At 41.6% G+C, this 16,013-nt stretch overlaps 1 protein-coding gene across 1 annotated transcript in view; it reads right to left on the bottom strand.

Annotated features, from left to right (window-relative positions):
* Positions 1-15,657: 15,657 nt before the first annotated feature.
* ECPAS (Ecm29 proteasome adaptor and scaffold) overlaps positions 15,658-16,013 on the bottom strand; it is a 229,006-nt gene continuing 228,650 nt past the window's right edge. The window contains exon 49 of the mRNA XM_073549708.1: positions 15,658-15,933. Coding sequence (XP_073405809.1) covers positions 15,794-15,933 — 140 coding nt within the window. The 3' untranslated portion in view covers positions 15,658-15,793. The remainder of the gene's footprint in view (positions 15,934-16,013) is intronic.

The raw sequence follows: 16,013 nt of genomic DNA, 5'->3' as shown, positions 1-16,013 counted from the left end.
CATTATTATCGATCATATACCAGACAATGTCTCTTACCGCTATAGGAGTTTAATCAGCAGAGAAAGCTAGTGGATATTTAAATTAGGCACATTGGCTCCAGAGGGATTGAACCTCACCATAGAAAATGTAGCTAAATAATTTGAAGACAATAAGTGGTTGTCTTTTTATTATATTTTTATATCATTTTATTTGATTACATCATATATTTTATTTTTTTGTATCTCACTTTATTTTTATGTTATGCTTTTCCCTTTTAGATTTTGCTTCATAGTTATACTCAGTTGTACCATCAATATATACCTAATTGATTAATTGTTCCCATTGGTCCTTCTGTCTTTAACTATCCCCTTCCCTTCCCCAATTGTCATGCCACCTGATAAAGATGGCGATTTACCATTGAAACGGAATGTGGAATAAAGGTTTTTATCTCCTTTTACTTTTGCCCTCTGCGACCTTCCTCTGAGCGCTCCCTACAGACTGCGTTGCATCTTGTTCTTATACTCTATTGAGGGTACACGGCTGGAGCTGCTACAACGGGCCGCACCAATTCTCATCAATACCGAGCATTCATATACCGACAGGACCTTTCCCCAGCGCTCCTCCATAGACCGTGTGTGACCTTATCCTGTGACCGTAGAAAATGCTGTAGGAGAGGGTACGTGGAGGCGACACTCTACATTCCTGCCTCTTGTAGGTTTGGGGAGAGCCTAGCCCTTAAGGGATCCGTCGCCCCCCTGTAATCCTTTGAAGATGTTGAAAATAAAAATAAAATAGGAAAGCTATAGATGTAGTCTGAAGATCAGAACACATGTGCCTCCTACTGACACTAAGCTTGAACTGGTTCGGCTGGAGCCAGTGTGCGGGTGTATACTGCAGAGAAGTTAATCTTTTTGTGTCTTAGTGTCAGCCGCCTAGTTGCAGCAGCATAACACCCTGTGTTAACATCCTGTGTCCCCCAGAGGCGAGGGAGAAATTTGGTCGTCATATTGAATATGTTGTCATTAGTGTGGAGTGCAATGCTCGCTACTCGAGTTTGCATCAGGTGGTCGGGTATGCACCAAATATCACGGGTGCTCGGGTGACATGCTTGAGTCCCCGGCCCTCGTGTTTTGCGGTTGTTATACAGCTGAAAAACATGCAGGAATTGCCCGTGTATGGCAGCAAACACTGCATGCTCTTTTTTGTTGTCTGACAGCTGTAAAACATGGGGCAGGGCTTCGAGCATGTCACCCGAGCACCCATGATATTTGGTGCATACCCGATGCAAACTCGAGTAGAGAGCACTTGTGCTCAAACACTAGTCATCTTTTTTTTTTCTTTAATTTTTGAAAAAACCCTAACCCCAAATGCAAAGAATGAAAAAAATAAGAATTATAGAATAAAAATAATTTAATCTAAGCGGATGACACAGGGGAGGGGGGGTGATTTACTAATTATTGGCTTTTGATCACTGTGATATTGTCTATCATAGTAATCAAGTCAGGAATCAATAGGAAAATTCCGTGCTGTTGCTGGCTGGCAGATCTCGATGGGCGTACCGCGCATGCACTCACCATTTTTTTTTTTAACAGGAAAAAGATGTGGAGGGCTGGAGTAGCAGTGCCTAGGGGATGACGAAGGTCCTGGTGTTATTCTCCAGGTTCTCAGCCACCCAGGGTACCTGAAACCCCAGAGATTTTCAGACTTTGGGGGGGGTGTTACATTCTTATTCCCAATCACCATTTTAGGTTCATTGGAGCCAAAGGCTGTTGAGAGTAAGTGAAATTTTGTCAAAGTCTGGACATTTTTTGGAAGGTTTTTTTTTTTTTTTACTGGGTCACATAATGTTCATTAACAATTTAAGGTATTAGGCTGGTACATACTGCATTTTTACCCATTGTTGGCCTCATAGACTCAGGAAGCATGTGCTCAACAATGGTCACTTTCAGTACGGATGCTGAGGCATCTGTCTTCCATAAGGTAACAATATGAAGCAACTGCATAGGAAAGACCAGTCTAAAGCACTTTACTATATAGTTAAATAGCCAGTATTCAGACATATACCGACCAGAGGCTGAAAAAACACACTTTTAACCTGGATCTGACCAATGGCTGTCTATGGTGACATTATACAGGGTGAATTAATCACTACTTTAATGGAAAATTGCTGTAACTTCTAAAGGAGACGATATATTGTACTGAAATATGGATTGTACATACCTGAACTTCTGCTCCCGCCGTCTACTAACCTCTCTAAGGCTAGTTTCACATTAGCGTTTTTTTGTGCAGCGCATCGGGCGCATAAAAAACGCAAAGAAAAACGCAAAACAAACGCGCGTTTTTTTAACGTCATGCGCACGCTGATGTGTAAAAAAAACGCAGCGTTGTTTGCGTTTTACATGCGTTTTTTGCATGCGTTGGCGTTTTTTATGCGCATGCGTTTTTAAGTGTGACGTTTTTTCCATTGTCTAGAGAACATTCTAGACTTGCTTCACTCAAAAACGCATGCGTAAAAAAACGCAACCGTGCGCAAGACCATGCGCACGCATGCGTTACCATAGACTTCAATGTGTTGTTTTTGCGCATTCCGTGCGCAAGCGTGCGCATGCGTTTTTTTGCCGAGACAGGGCGCACCAAAAAATCCAACATGTTGCGTCTGGCGCACCTGGCGCAAAAGACAAAAAAACGCATGCGCACGAAAACGCAAGTGTGCGCAAAAACATGCGCACGTCATGTTAAACATAGGTGCGCAGTGCGCATGCGCACGGGTGCGCACGATGCGCTGCGCACAAAAGCGCAAATGTGAAACCAGCCTAAATCTGACATTTCCCTTTCCGTGGGTGGCACTAGAACACCCCAGCAGCAGGCACGCTGTCTGGGTGTTTTGTTTGACAACAATCTCTCCTTCACCTCCCATATACAATCTCTTGCCAGCTTGTGCCGCTTACACCTAAAGAACATCTCTAGAATCCGCACTTTTCTCACCATGGAAACAAAAACTCTTACTGTCCCCTTAATCCACTCCCGCCTGGACTACTGTAATGCTCTTTTAATTGGCCTCCCCCTTACTCGTCTTTCCCCTCTCCAGTCCATCCTTAATGCCGCAGCCAGGGTCGTCCATCTAGCTAATCGGTACTCAGACGTGTCCACTCTTCGCCAGTCGTTACACTGGCTGCCCATTCATTATAGGATCCAATTCAAAAAAGACCGGAGAAGAATAGAGTCTAGGCTAGTTAGCAAACAATAAACAAATATTTTATTGATCATAAAAAGTGACACAAAAATGTCAATATATGCAGAAAAACATACTGAACACAGTATATAAGTGAGCAGACAATATGAAAAAGAAGTTCTTATATAATTAATAGTGACCTCAAAACCGTAGAAAGTGGCATGAAGATCCTGGAATCACGCTTAGTACATATAGGGTACTGTAAATATATATATATATATACTGCCACCAGTCACAGTAGTCTAAATAAGCAAAAATAGTCCCAGATGTAACAGGCATAATGCTTAAACCCAGATACCGGGGCCCCTCCATATCATTGTAGCACTGTTGGATTGATTTTTCCATGACATTGATTGAAATTGAAGGAACTCCGGTATCTGGGTTTAAGCATTATGCCTGTTACATCTGGGACTATTTTTGCTTATTTAGACTACTGTGACTGGTGGCAGTATATATATATATTTACAGTACCCTATATGTACTAAGCGTGATTCCAGGATCTTCATGCCACTTTCTAGGGTTTTGAGGTCACTATTAATTATATAAGTACTTCTTTTTCATATTGTCTGCTCACTTATATACTGTGTTCAGTATGTTTTTCTGCATATATTGACATTTTTGTGTCACTTTTTATGATCAATAAAATATTTGTTTATTGTTCGCTAACTAGCCTAGACTCTATTCTTCTCCGGTCTTTTATGATCTACTTGAGTCGTTGTTGCTATGCATCTTCTACATTACTAATGTGGCATTTTTGCCAGTTATAATTATTTATATATTATGATTTGGAGACTTGTTTTATTATCTGTATTTTTCACAGCTATTGCCTCCAAAAATTCTATGGATTACAAAGCACGTGAGCAGACGTGGCTGACGCGTATTAATGAGGTCTTTAGTGACCAACCCAAAGTATCAGTGGCATGTGGTGGTAAGGACATACAGGAGTTGACCAAAAGGCTTAAGATCCTGCTCAACAAACGAACAAGAATTTGGTGGAATCGTGCATTCTTGATTAAATATATAGAGAAGGGTCTGGTGCCGAGAGGTCTGCGTGTCCAAGTGTTCGCTTCTTTTGAGGTAGAGGATACAGTGTTTAGACACAAATGGGAAGACTTGGCGAGTAATTGCTCCAAGGGGTTCATGGAACTCTTGGCGATTCAGAATAAGGAATCTATAGATGCATTGGACATGGAGATAGAGGACATTCAAAAGAAATTAAAACAGGAACTATCTGATGGTGAATTACGATCGATTCACCAAGAGATTGATAATGAATTCCAGAAATGGGAAAAAGAAATCTGTGCTAATAAGACCATAAAATTTCAGAGGGATGCTAATGATAAGCAATCCAATACAATGTACAGATGGAATCGGCGAGTACGTCGCTTCAATAATCGTTCTAGAAAGAGGTCTACTTCCGTTACCTCTTATGCCTCTAGTGAAGAATCCTCCAAGTCCAGAACAGCTGCAAATTTTCAAAATATTAACCTACCTCCCAACAGGGATGTACAATCAACAAAACGGAAATTTGTACTCCCCAACAGACAGGACAAGAGAGATAAGAAAAATAACTTAGAGGTAATCAATCTGTCTAAACATGTTCTCACCACAGCTCAACTTGAGGTTTTATCAAAGGGTCTTACTTTTTCCCCTACCAACTCATATGATTCCTTCATAGCCATAAAAGACTTATACCTATTTTCGAGAAAATTGATTCTTAAGAAGTTATATGCTAAAAAAGGCAGTGATCAGTCACAGACCAACCATATGGAGGAGGAGGCACTGCAGGCTCTAGAAGACCTACTCAATGAGCAGGATATGGTGCCTAAAGGTATGTTTCCACGGTCATTTTACCCACGTTCCACTAGGTTTCCCCCCTTGTCCTTATGCCCTGCGGTCGACATTTTCACTAGAATGGTTGTGGAGGATTTTAAACAAATCTCCCACAAACGAAGAAGGGATAATTTAACAGCTTCACAACGTATGGCCCTTAGAGAACTACAATCCCTAGAAGATGTAGTTATAAAACCAGCGGACAAGGGGGGAAACGTAGTGATCTGGCCGCAGGATATGTACGAAAAAGAGGCATATAGGCAGTTGAGGGATAAAAAGACTTACCTTAGACTCGAATACAGTCCACTAAGAGCCTTCTCAGCCGAATTGGAAGTGATCTTGAATGAAGCTTTTGAGAAGGGTATAATTCCTAAGAAAATTTTAGATGGACTATTCATTAGATTTCCGAAGGTACCCACGATATATTTTGTGCCCAAAGTCCACAAAAATGCTGTGGAGCCACCGGGACGTCCTATTGTGTCGGGCATAGGGGGGCTGTGTGAACCAATATGTAAATTTATTGATCACTATTTAAAACCATTGGTTGAAGCACTGCCCTCCTATGCTCGGGACACAATGGACGTCCTTGCTAGAATTGATGGTATGACTCTTGACCATGACATGTATTTAGTGACTGCGGACATAGAATCTCTGTACACATGTATTCACCATCAGGACGGCCTTAACGCCTGTCGTTTTTATCTTCAGAATAGTAATTGTGAAAGCTCACTTTGTGACCTTGTCTTGGAACTTCTTGACTATATATTGACTCACAATTTCCTTGTGTTCAGGGAACGTTTTTATCTGCAGCAGTGCGGCACTGCAATGGGTGCGGCCTGTGCGCCTTCCTTCGCCAACCTCTTCCTAGGTTACTGGGAGAGGGAGGTTTTTGGGGGGGAGGGCGCGCAGGCCGCTGACCATGTGCAGTGCTGGATGAGATATATAGACGACGTGTTCATGGTCTGGCAGGGCACGGAACAACAACTACATGGGTTTATGGAATGTCTAAACCAAAACCCTTATAATATCAAATTGACATACACTTACAGCAAGACCGAGGTGGACTTTTTAGATATTAAGATTTTGGTAGATGAATATCTACAGTTGCAAACTGACATATATCGTAAGCCCACCTCGGTAAATGCATTGCTGCATGCTAGTTCCTGCCATCCAGGGGCCACCATCAGGGCAATTCCCACAGGAAAATTCTTAAGATTAAGAAGGGTATGCTCCTCTGATTTAAGATTTGAAAACCAAGCAAAAGATCTTAGAAATAGATTCGAGATGCATGGCTATAGCAATAGAAGTGTCAAATACGGATATATGAGGGCAAAAAAGAGTCAACGAACGTCCCTCTTGCACTCTACCAATAGGACACAAACAATCTGAAGATCAAGTTAGGTTTATTTCTAAATACAATGGAGAATGGTTGACCATGCGGCAATGTCTACAACGGCATTGGAACATTTTAAAAATGGATCCATCTTTAGCACCCCTTCTGTCTGACAGGCCACTCATGACAGCTAGAAGGGGCTATAATTTGTCGGATGCCCTTGTGCATAGCTACTACGCCCCACGGATTAAAAATCCTTTTAATTCAACGGGTCCACCACAAGGATGTTTCCCGTGTGGGAACTGTGTGGCCTGTAAAAACATCATGCGTACTCATACTTTTACATCTGCCGATGGTTGTCAGCAATTCTCTATTAAACAATACATCACCTGTACCACAACACAGGTGATATATTATGCTATCTGTGGTTGTCAAAAAATCTATATAGGCCTTACCTCCCGCCAACTCCGAACTCGCACAAGGGAGCACGTTCGTGACATTATGGCAGCGGCTGCTGTCACTGACCTCTCGACTCTAAAGACCATACCCAGGCACTACAAACAATTCCACCAATGTAACCCTAAATCATTTATGGTTAGGGGTATTCAACACATTCATATTGGAATACGAGGTGGTGATATACAACGTCTACTGGCACAAAAAGAGTGCAGGTGGATCACCATCCTAGGAACAATGTCCCCTTGTGGTCTAAATGAATCACAGGGCTTTGCTTCCTTCCTGTGAATGTCTTTGAATTACCCCTTCTTGTTCGTTGTATTTGACTGTGGTCTGTAATCTCCTTTTTGTCTCATGAGGTTTGTCTTTCCACCTCCCACCCCTCTTTTTTTATTCGGCTTTTATTTATGTTTGTTGGTTTTTATATCTATTGTCTGTTGCTTTCATTTTGTCCCTTTTAGTGACCAACATCTTCAGCCTTATTTAGGTGATCCCATTTGATGTCCCTACAGTCGTTTTATGACCAATATTCAAGATCTGCGGATGTGATGCCCTCTTTTAGGCACATGAACAATATGTCATCAAGGAAATACCTGCATCATATCAAGTTGGCCCGATCTGATCATTGCATAAATGATTTGTAATCTATTAGGGCTTTAATAATCAATATCATGCCTGTGCAGACAGTACTGTTGGGCCTCCTCTTTTGATCTGCAGGTTATTTTCTTTTTTGTACAATCTACTGGTATCTCATTTGCATATACATATATCAATATATTCTATTTGTTTATTTGTACAAGTGTCTTTTCATACATTCTATCAATGATGTAGAGATATGACTGCAAATTGCTTTAATTTTTGCCCAATGCTAACATTATCAGTCTATGCTATGTTCAATCCTATTTGTCCATATCTGAGTGGAGCGATTCTTATGTTTATTTTTTTATGTTATTTTTTACATCATTATCTCCGGTAGTTATTTGGTAATGGTTGCCATATCTATATGTTCATTTCACTATGTGTCACCCTCAATACATTTTTTATTTTTATTTTTACTGCTGGATGTTCTCGGTGCGTCCCTTCCGTTCTCTGCTTGGCTGCGTTGCCTGGTGACGGCTAGGCGCCGGCCGTCCCACGTGACGTAGCGGCAGAGCGGTGGTGACGTGCGGGCTCATTAGCAGCGCGCCCGCCCCGTGCTGCTACTTGCCGCCCCACACTAAGGGCGGAAGTGATGTGTGTGTATTGTACTGGCAGGAGTGAGGGTTCACGCCCTCACTTCCTGCCTGGCAGCATTGACGTTCATTTATATTATTGGTGGGGGCGTTTTTCTTGTCTCTGTCGATTGGCTGACACATGTGATTGGGGACTACGTGCGACCTTTATGGGCGGTCGCACTGACATTTATGCGCCCCATCACATTCTTATTGGCTATCTTGTAAACGAGTGGGGTATTTAAATGGGAACCTAGGCATATTAAAGCCACGCCCCCTGAGGAAGATCTACACATCGAAACGTGCGTTGGGGTTTATTCTCCTGCCTTCACGCTTGGAAACATGACGGGTAACTATACACTAGCAATGTGATTTGGTTGGGTCATTTTCTCCCACTGTTCTGCCCCACATACTTCTTACTAGTGATGGATTTGTAGTCCCTTTCTATGTCCCAGTATCCGGGGCCCCTCCATATCATTGTAGCACTGTTGGATTGATTTTTCCATGACATTGATTGAAATTGAAGGAACTCCGGTATCTGGGTTTAAGCATTATGCCTGTTACATCTGGGACTATTTTTGCTTATTTAGACTACTGTGACTGGTGGCAGTATATATATATATCTACAGTACCCTATATGTACTAAGCGTGATTCCAGGATCTTCATGCCACTTTCTAGGGTTTTGAGGTCACTATTAATTATATAAGTACTTCTTTTTCATATTGTCTGCTCACTTATATACTGTGTTCAGTATGTTTTTCTGCATATATTGACATTTTTGTGTCACTTTTTATGATCAATAAAATATTTGTTTATTGTTTGCTAACTAGCCTAGACTCTATTCTTCTCCGGTCTTTTATGATCTACTTGAGTCGTTGTTGCTATGCATCTTCTACATTACTAATGTGGCATTTTTGCCAGTTATAATTAATTATATATTATGATTTGGAGACTTGTTTTATTATCCAATTCAAAGTACTTGTTCTCACCCACAAAGTTCTCCACAGTGCAGCACCCCCCTACATCTCCTCCCTCATTTCTGTCTATCAGCCTAACCGACCACTGCGCTCTGCAAACGACTTTCAACTAACCTCTGCACTAATCCTTACCTCCCACTCCCGACTCCAAGACTTCTCCCACGCAGCGCCAATCCTCTGGAATGCTCTACCCCAAGAACTTAGGACCATCCATAATTTGCAAAGTTTTAGGCGCTCCCTCAAAACACATTGGTTCAGAGCGACCTATCATGTTCCCTAATCAAAGCCATTCTATGTGTAAGTGTGCATGTGTAGCCCATTCACTATCTCCATCCATCCCTCACTCCCTCAGGATGGCTGGACCATCATTGTAAATACATCATTGTAAATACACACCTGTACTTTGTATCTCCCCCACCTCATTGTAGATTGTAAGCTCTCACCACCAGGGTCGTTTTATTTTCCTTTAATTATTGTATTGTTAACGTTGTTACTTATGACTTGAAACTGTTAAACTGTAAAGCGCTGCGGAATATGTTGGCGCTATATAAATAAAGATTATTATTACCTTGGTTCATTAGAATCTGATGTTTTAAAGCAGGTGATGAAATTGTCCACTGTTCGCATCCAAGCACGTCTGCATGTGCTGTTCCATAGTGCTGAATGTATGAGTGGTTGGGGTCATAGCCTGAATTTCTTGCTTTATGTTCTCTCGGAGGGGGGCCTGTAATGTTCATGGCTTGTTACTGTACACTCGACCCCTCAAATGGTCTCAAAGGAAAAAAAATCCAGCAATAACCAATTCTTTTCTCTTGGTTGAGCCCTTTCAATTCCTGATCTACAGTGACTCTGTACGGATGAACACGACCTTTTTCTTGGCCACTCATTGACATGTGGAATACGACATACAGTTGTGACCAAAAGTATTGACACCCCTGCAATTCTGTCAGATAATACTCAGTTTCTTCCTGAAAATGATTGCAAATACAAATTCTTTGGTATTAATATCTTCATTTAATTTGTCTTAAATGAAAAAACACAAAAGAGAATGAAGCAAAAAGCAAAACATTGATCATTTCACACAAAACTCCAAAAATGGGCCAGACAAAAGTATTGGCACCCTCAGCCTAATACTTGGTTGCACAACCTTTAGCCAAAATAACTGCGACCAACCGCTTCCGGTAACCATCAATGAGTTTCTTACAATGCTCTGCTGGAATTTTAGACCATTCTTCTTTGGCAAACTGCTCCAGGTCCCTGATATTTGAAGGGTGCCTTCTCCAAACTGCCATTTTTAGATCTCTCCACAGGTGTTCTATGGGATTCAGGTCTGGACTCATTGCTGGCCACCTTAGGAGTCTCCAGTGCTTTCTCTCAAACCATTTTCTAGTGCTTTTTGAAGTGTGTTTTGGGTCATTGTCCTGCTGGAAGACCCATGACCTCTGAGGGAGACCCAGCTTTCTCACACTGGTCAAGCAGTCCAGTGCCAGAGGCAGCAAAGCAACCCCAAAACATCAAGGAACCTCCGCCATGTTTGACTGTAGGGACCGTGTTCTTTTCTTTGAATGCCTCTTTTTTTCTCCTGTAAACTCTATGTTGATGCCTTTGCCCAAAAAGCTCTACTTTTGTCTCATCTGACCAGAGAACATTCTTCCAAAACGTTTTAGGCTTTTTCAGGTAAGTTTTGGCAAACTCCAGCCTGGCTTTTTTATGTCTCGGGGTAAGAAGTTGGGGTTTTCCTGGGTCTCCTACCATACAGTCCCTTTTCATTCAGACGCCGACGGATAGTACGGGTTGACACTGTTGTACCCTCGGACTGCAGGGCAGCTTGAACTTGTTTGGATGTTAGTCGAGGTTCTTTATCCAACATCCGCACAATATTGCGTTGAAATCTCTTGTCAATTTTTCTTTTCCGTCCACATCTAGGGAGGTTAGCCACAGTGCCATGGGCTTTAAACTTCTTGATGACACTGTGCACGATAGACACAGGAACATTCTGGTCTTTGGAGATGGACTTGTAGCCTTGAGATTGCTCATGCTTCCTCACAATTTGGTTTCTCAAGTCCTCAGACAGGTCTTTGGTCTTCTTTCTTTTCTCCATGCTCAATGTGATACACACAAGGACACAGGACAGAGGTTGAGTCAACTTTAATCCATGTCAACTGGCTGCAAGTGTGATTTAGTTATTGCCAACACCTGTTAGGTGCCACAGGTAAGTTACAGGTGCTGTTAATTACACAAATTATAGAAGCATCACATGATTTTTCAAACAGTGCCAATACTTTTGTCCACCCTCTTTTTTATGTTTGGTGTGGAATTATATCCAATTTGGCTTTAGGACAATTCCTTTTGTGTTTTTTCATTTAAGACAAATTAAATGAAGATAATACCAAAGAATTTGTGTTTGCAATCATTTTCAGGAAGAAACTAAGTATTATCTGACAGAATTGCAGGGGTGTCAATACTTTTGGCCACAACTGTACCTGTCTACGGGGAAAACCTGTGCAACGATTTACGTGGAGATGCCAGAAGTCACTGTTTCACATCTCAAAATGTTTCCTCAGACATCTTTGTACGTCCTCCATCATGCCTATCCAGTAACGTTCCAGCTTATTCACTAAACTGTATCTGTACATTATCTAAAGAAGAAGGAATTTGGCAGGAGTGAAATGCAAGCACCACACAAACTACCGACGCGCAGAAGCGCGTGCAGCAAGTCTGTCTGGTATTGGAGACGACTGGCGGGGCGACAGGTCTGTGAGACCACTCAGCGCGAGGATGTTTGTCGTCGCCAAGGTTCATTGCAAACTCACTTCTCATAAACCAAAGAATGTACAGTACAATCCAGATTTCAATATGGTCTACTGTCTTTTAGAAGTTACTGTAGTATAAATCGGGAAAGGCTCTAGAACTGCTCTGTAGGCTAAGTGCAGAGATGCAGTGTGCACCTTGCCTGAATCAGTTATATATTGATAAGCAGAGAAAGAAAAACAAAAATATTATCAGAGAATGGTGGATAAACACAAATATGTGTTTTAATAATTTATAAATAATCAGTTGAAAAATTAAGGTTTTTTAAGCAGAATTTAGATACTACAGATGTTACTGTAGAGAAAACTGAGCAGAGCTCCAAAAAAGCGACTATAAGTCCAGAGTAAAGTCAAAAAAGTTTTTATTTTAATTAAGACACATCCAGATACAAATGGGGGAGAGTGGGCGATAAAGTGCGAAACCGCACACCTCATGGATAAAAAAAGAGATTAAGTAGGGCCACCATCAATGGCATTATAACCAAGGAATTAGCCGCGGCTTTAGTTGTTGTTGAACCAACAATACCAACTCTGTATCTACTTCCTAAAATCCATAAAAATGGTATCAATCCTCCAGGCCACCCAATTGTGTCGGGTGGGGGGGAACTACCTGGAGTGCGTGAATCGCTGGATCGATTCAATGCTCCAACCATTAGTGGAGGACCTCCCTTCATTTTTAAAAGACACCAACCAATTACTTCGCAGGATGGATGGCCTCTCTTTGGATTCAGGGACTCTATTTGTAACAGCGGACGTCGAGTCCCTGTATACAAATATTCGACACACAGATGGTTTATGTGCCACTAAATTTTTTCTGGGGACCTCTAACCTTAGTCGAGGCATGAGGGATCTTATACTTGAACTGTTGGAATTTACCCTTACCCACAATTTTTTCATTTTTAAGGGGTCCTTCTTCCTACAGCTCCAGGGGACAGCCATGGGCGCGGCCTTTGCGCCAGCCTATGCTAATCTGTTCCTGGGGCTGTGGGAGAGGGACCTCTTCCTGTCAGATCAACAGGGGTCGATGGAGCGTGTCCTCCTATGGACTCGCTACATCGACGATATCCTCTTGATCTGGCAGGATACCCCAATTTCCCTTGATGAATTTATTTCCAAGTTGAATAGTAATGACCGTAACATACACCTCACGTTTAAATATGACTCCAACCAGATTGCGTTTTTGGATGTCACTTTAAGGGACTCCCTGGGGTATGTACAGACTGACAACTATAGGAAGCCAACGGCTACCAACATGCTTCCTCTCTTCATCCTGGCCATATGGTGCGCGCGGTGGCAACAGGCCAGTTTTTTCGTCTACGACGAATTTGTTCCACTGAAACAGATTTTGAAAAGCGTGCAGATGAACTCAAAATACAACTCCTTGATCGTGGCCACAGTAATCGAGCTATAAAAAAGGCCTATCATAAGGCCAAATATAATTCTAGGAACTCATTACTCTATAAACGTCCTAATCGGATAATAATTTAGAACCTATCAGATTCATAACTGATTTTCATTGCCAATCAGAGAAGTTACGTACTTCTCTATTTAAATCATGGCCAATCCTTATGGCGGATCCCATTCTGGCTAAAATACTCCCCTCTAGACCACTGATTACGTATCGCAGAGCTAGAAATCTACGCGATCAATTAGTGCATAGCCATTACAATGTTGACCCTATCCCTATTTTTCAGAGTCAGGTTGTGCCTAGGTGTGGATGCGTCCCTTGTAGCCACTGTGTGGCCTGTACCAATATCGAGCGCAGTAATTCTTTCGTTGATTCTACTGGATCACGTCAATATAAAATACGGAAGTTTATTACGTGCACTACTAAAAATGTGATCTATTATGCCACCTGTCCATGCTCCCTGATATATGTTGGCCTAACCACTAGGCACCTTAAGGTTCGTGTCAGGGAGCATGTTCTGGGTATACAGGCTGCCGCTGGCCACGACGACGCATCCACACTTAAGACAATACCACGCCATTTCAAACTGTACCATCAGTGTGATGCAAAAGGTCTAAGAGTTAGGGGCATTGACACATTAGAGGTGGGTATTCGTGGAGGAAAAAACTCTCAACGTCTCGCACAGCTGGAAACCCGGTGGATTTGGACAGTAAACACTGTCCAACCACACAGTTTGTATGAAAATATAAGTTTCGCCCCTTTCTTGTGACCACCTGCTGCTACATTATTGTGCTGTTATCTGCATACCAAGTGGCTGTTTTTAACTAACGTTTGATTTTTATGTTTTATCTAGTGTCACTTCTCACGTTTTCTGTGCTTGATACTGTCAATGCTGATGATCCTTTGGGAACTTCTAGCGGCCTGCAGCTCTGAATTCGCTTCATCTTATTGCCATAACACATCTGTATATGTATACGTGAATTTTTTCTGTATACTCTCTTATACATTTTGTATATATATATATATTTTTTTTTTTTTTTTTTTTCATGCTTTGGAATATGTGCACATGTATATATTGGGATTCATAATACTTTGTTACAATGTATATACATTTTTATTACTATATAATAATTCTTGATATGTATATTTTCCCAGTATATTGATCATGGTGGTTTTGCTTATACCTATGCAGTGATATGCGTGCTAACATATATATTTGAACTTGTACATGCTGTGTATATTATATTGTGGCATTATTTCTTTGGAGCTATGATTGGTGTTGTTTAGCACTTGCAATGCCATAGGTATGTGCATTTGACTAGGTGCTTTTACTACAATATATACTGTTCCTGCACATTTCTTCTGAGTTATACGGTAGACGCAGCTATTACAACATATACTGCCTCCTGCACATTTCCTCTGGGTTATACGCTTCTGATTAGCATTGCTGTGGTTGTCCTGCTGCCTCTGACTCGTGCAGGCTTTGTGACCAGGCTGCTGGTTGGCTCTCGGCGTCTCTATGTAGAGGGGGTTGCCATGACTTTGTCTGGTACACTCCCCTCTGCATGACGCCGACACTGCTCGGTGCCCTGGTTGTGTACGCGTCATCTCCGGGGTCAGCAATTCACCCACATCTACTTCCAGCTTGCCGGTATTTAAGCACAGATGTTCCCCTCACTCATCACGCCCCCTGATGAAGGAGTACCCCTTCGAAACGATCGTTGGGGTGGATTGCTGACTGCTGGAACCTCTGCCCGCCATTTCATTAGGTAATTTATGCTTCCTCTCTTATTACTATGCTTCTTAGGCATCATATATCTGTCTAACCATGGTGAATGGTCACCTGCTACCTGATAATGATCTGTGTATCTAGCCGTTTACTTGATGGATGGAGCTGGTATAAAGAGATATATATCTACATATATACTGTTTGGCGGTCTATTCCTAATTGCCATACATTGCCATGCACTATATGCACTCTGTGATAACTTAGTAGCTTTATGTATGCCTTGTTACTGCATAGGTTCTGGTTGTACAGCAATCCTTTTTTATCCATGCGGTGTGCGGTTTCGCACTTTATCGCCCACTCTCCCCCATTTGTATCTGGATGTGTCTTAATTAAAATAAAAACTTTTTTGACTTTACTCTGGACTTATAGTCGCTTTTTTGGAGCTCTGCTCAGTTTTCTCTTTAGGTAGTTTGCGATTGTCCTTATCGTCCATTTATTTTCTGTCTGCTATTGAATTATTATGCTGATTTCTTGATATTTAAAATGCAGACACCTGTCAAAAGTACTTTTATTTAGATGTTACTGTAGTACAGAGGGCCCTCACAAAATGCTCATGTAAACCTGCAGCTCTCTATACATGTTTACCCATTAATGTGATCTATAAAATGCAGAAAATGTACACGTGAATAAATGTCATGGAAAGATTTATTTTAGGCGTGGAATGATGCATGCTACATCGCAAATGTAATCTTGGGTTGTATTCATCTCAAAATCCACGAAACGTGTTTTGGTAAGTTGCACAGGTAACTAATTTTTATACATATTAATTTAAGTTCCCCAACTTTTTCTTCAGCAACAATCCTTTATCTCTCAGGTCTGGTCTGCTGTCGAGTTCCATAGTAGATAAAGATGTGATGAGCAGGTTTCTGTTGTCTATCGTAAGGCTTTCCCATTGTTCTGAATCTGGAAAATAAAGATACAACCAATAAAATGAAACAAAGAATAAAGTGTTTGATTTCGGGCTGTAATATAGATGGTGTCAG

This window comes from Dendrobates tinctorius, unplaced genomic scaffold (assembly GCF_039654945.1).
Source record: "Dendrobates tinctorius isolate UK_male_01 unplaced genomic scaffold, ASM3965494v1 ptg000160l, whole genome shotgun sequence".
Classification (NCBI taxonomy): Eukaryota; Metazoa; Chordata; class Amphibia; order Anura; family Dendrobatidae; genus Dendrobates; species Dendrobates tinctorius.
The sequence above is the reverse complement of the archived record's forward strand: the minus strand, read 5'-3'. Positions and strand labels throughout refer to the sequence as shown.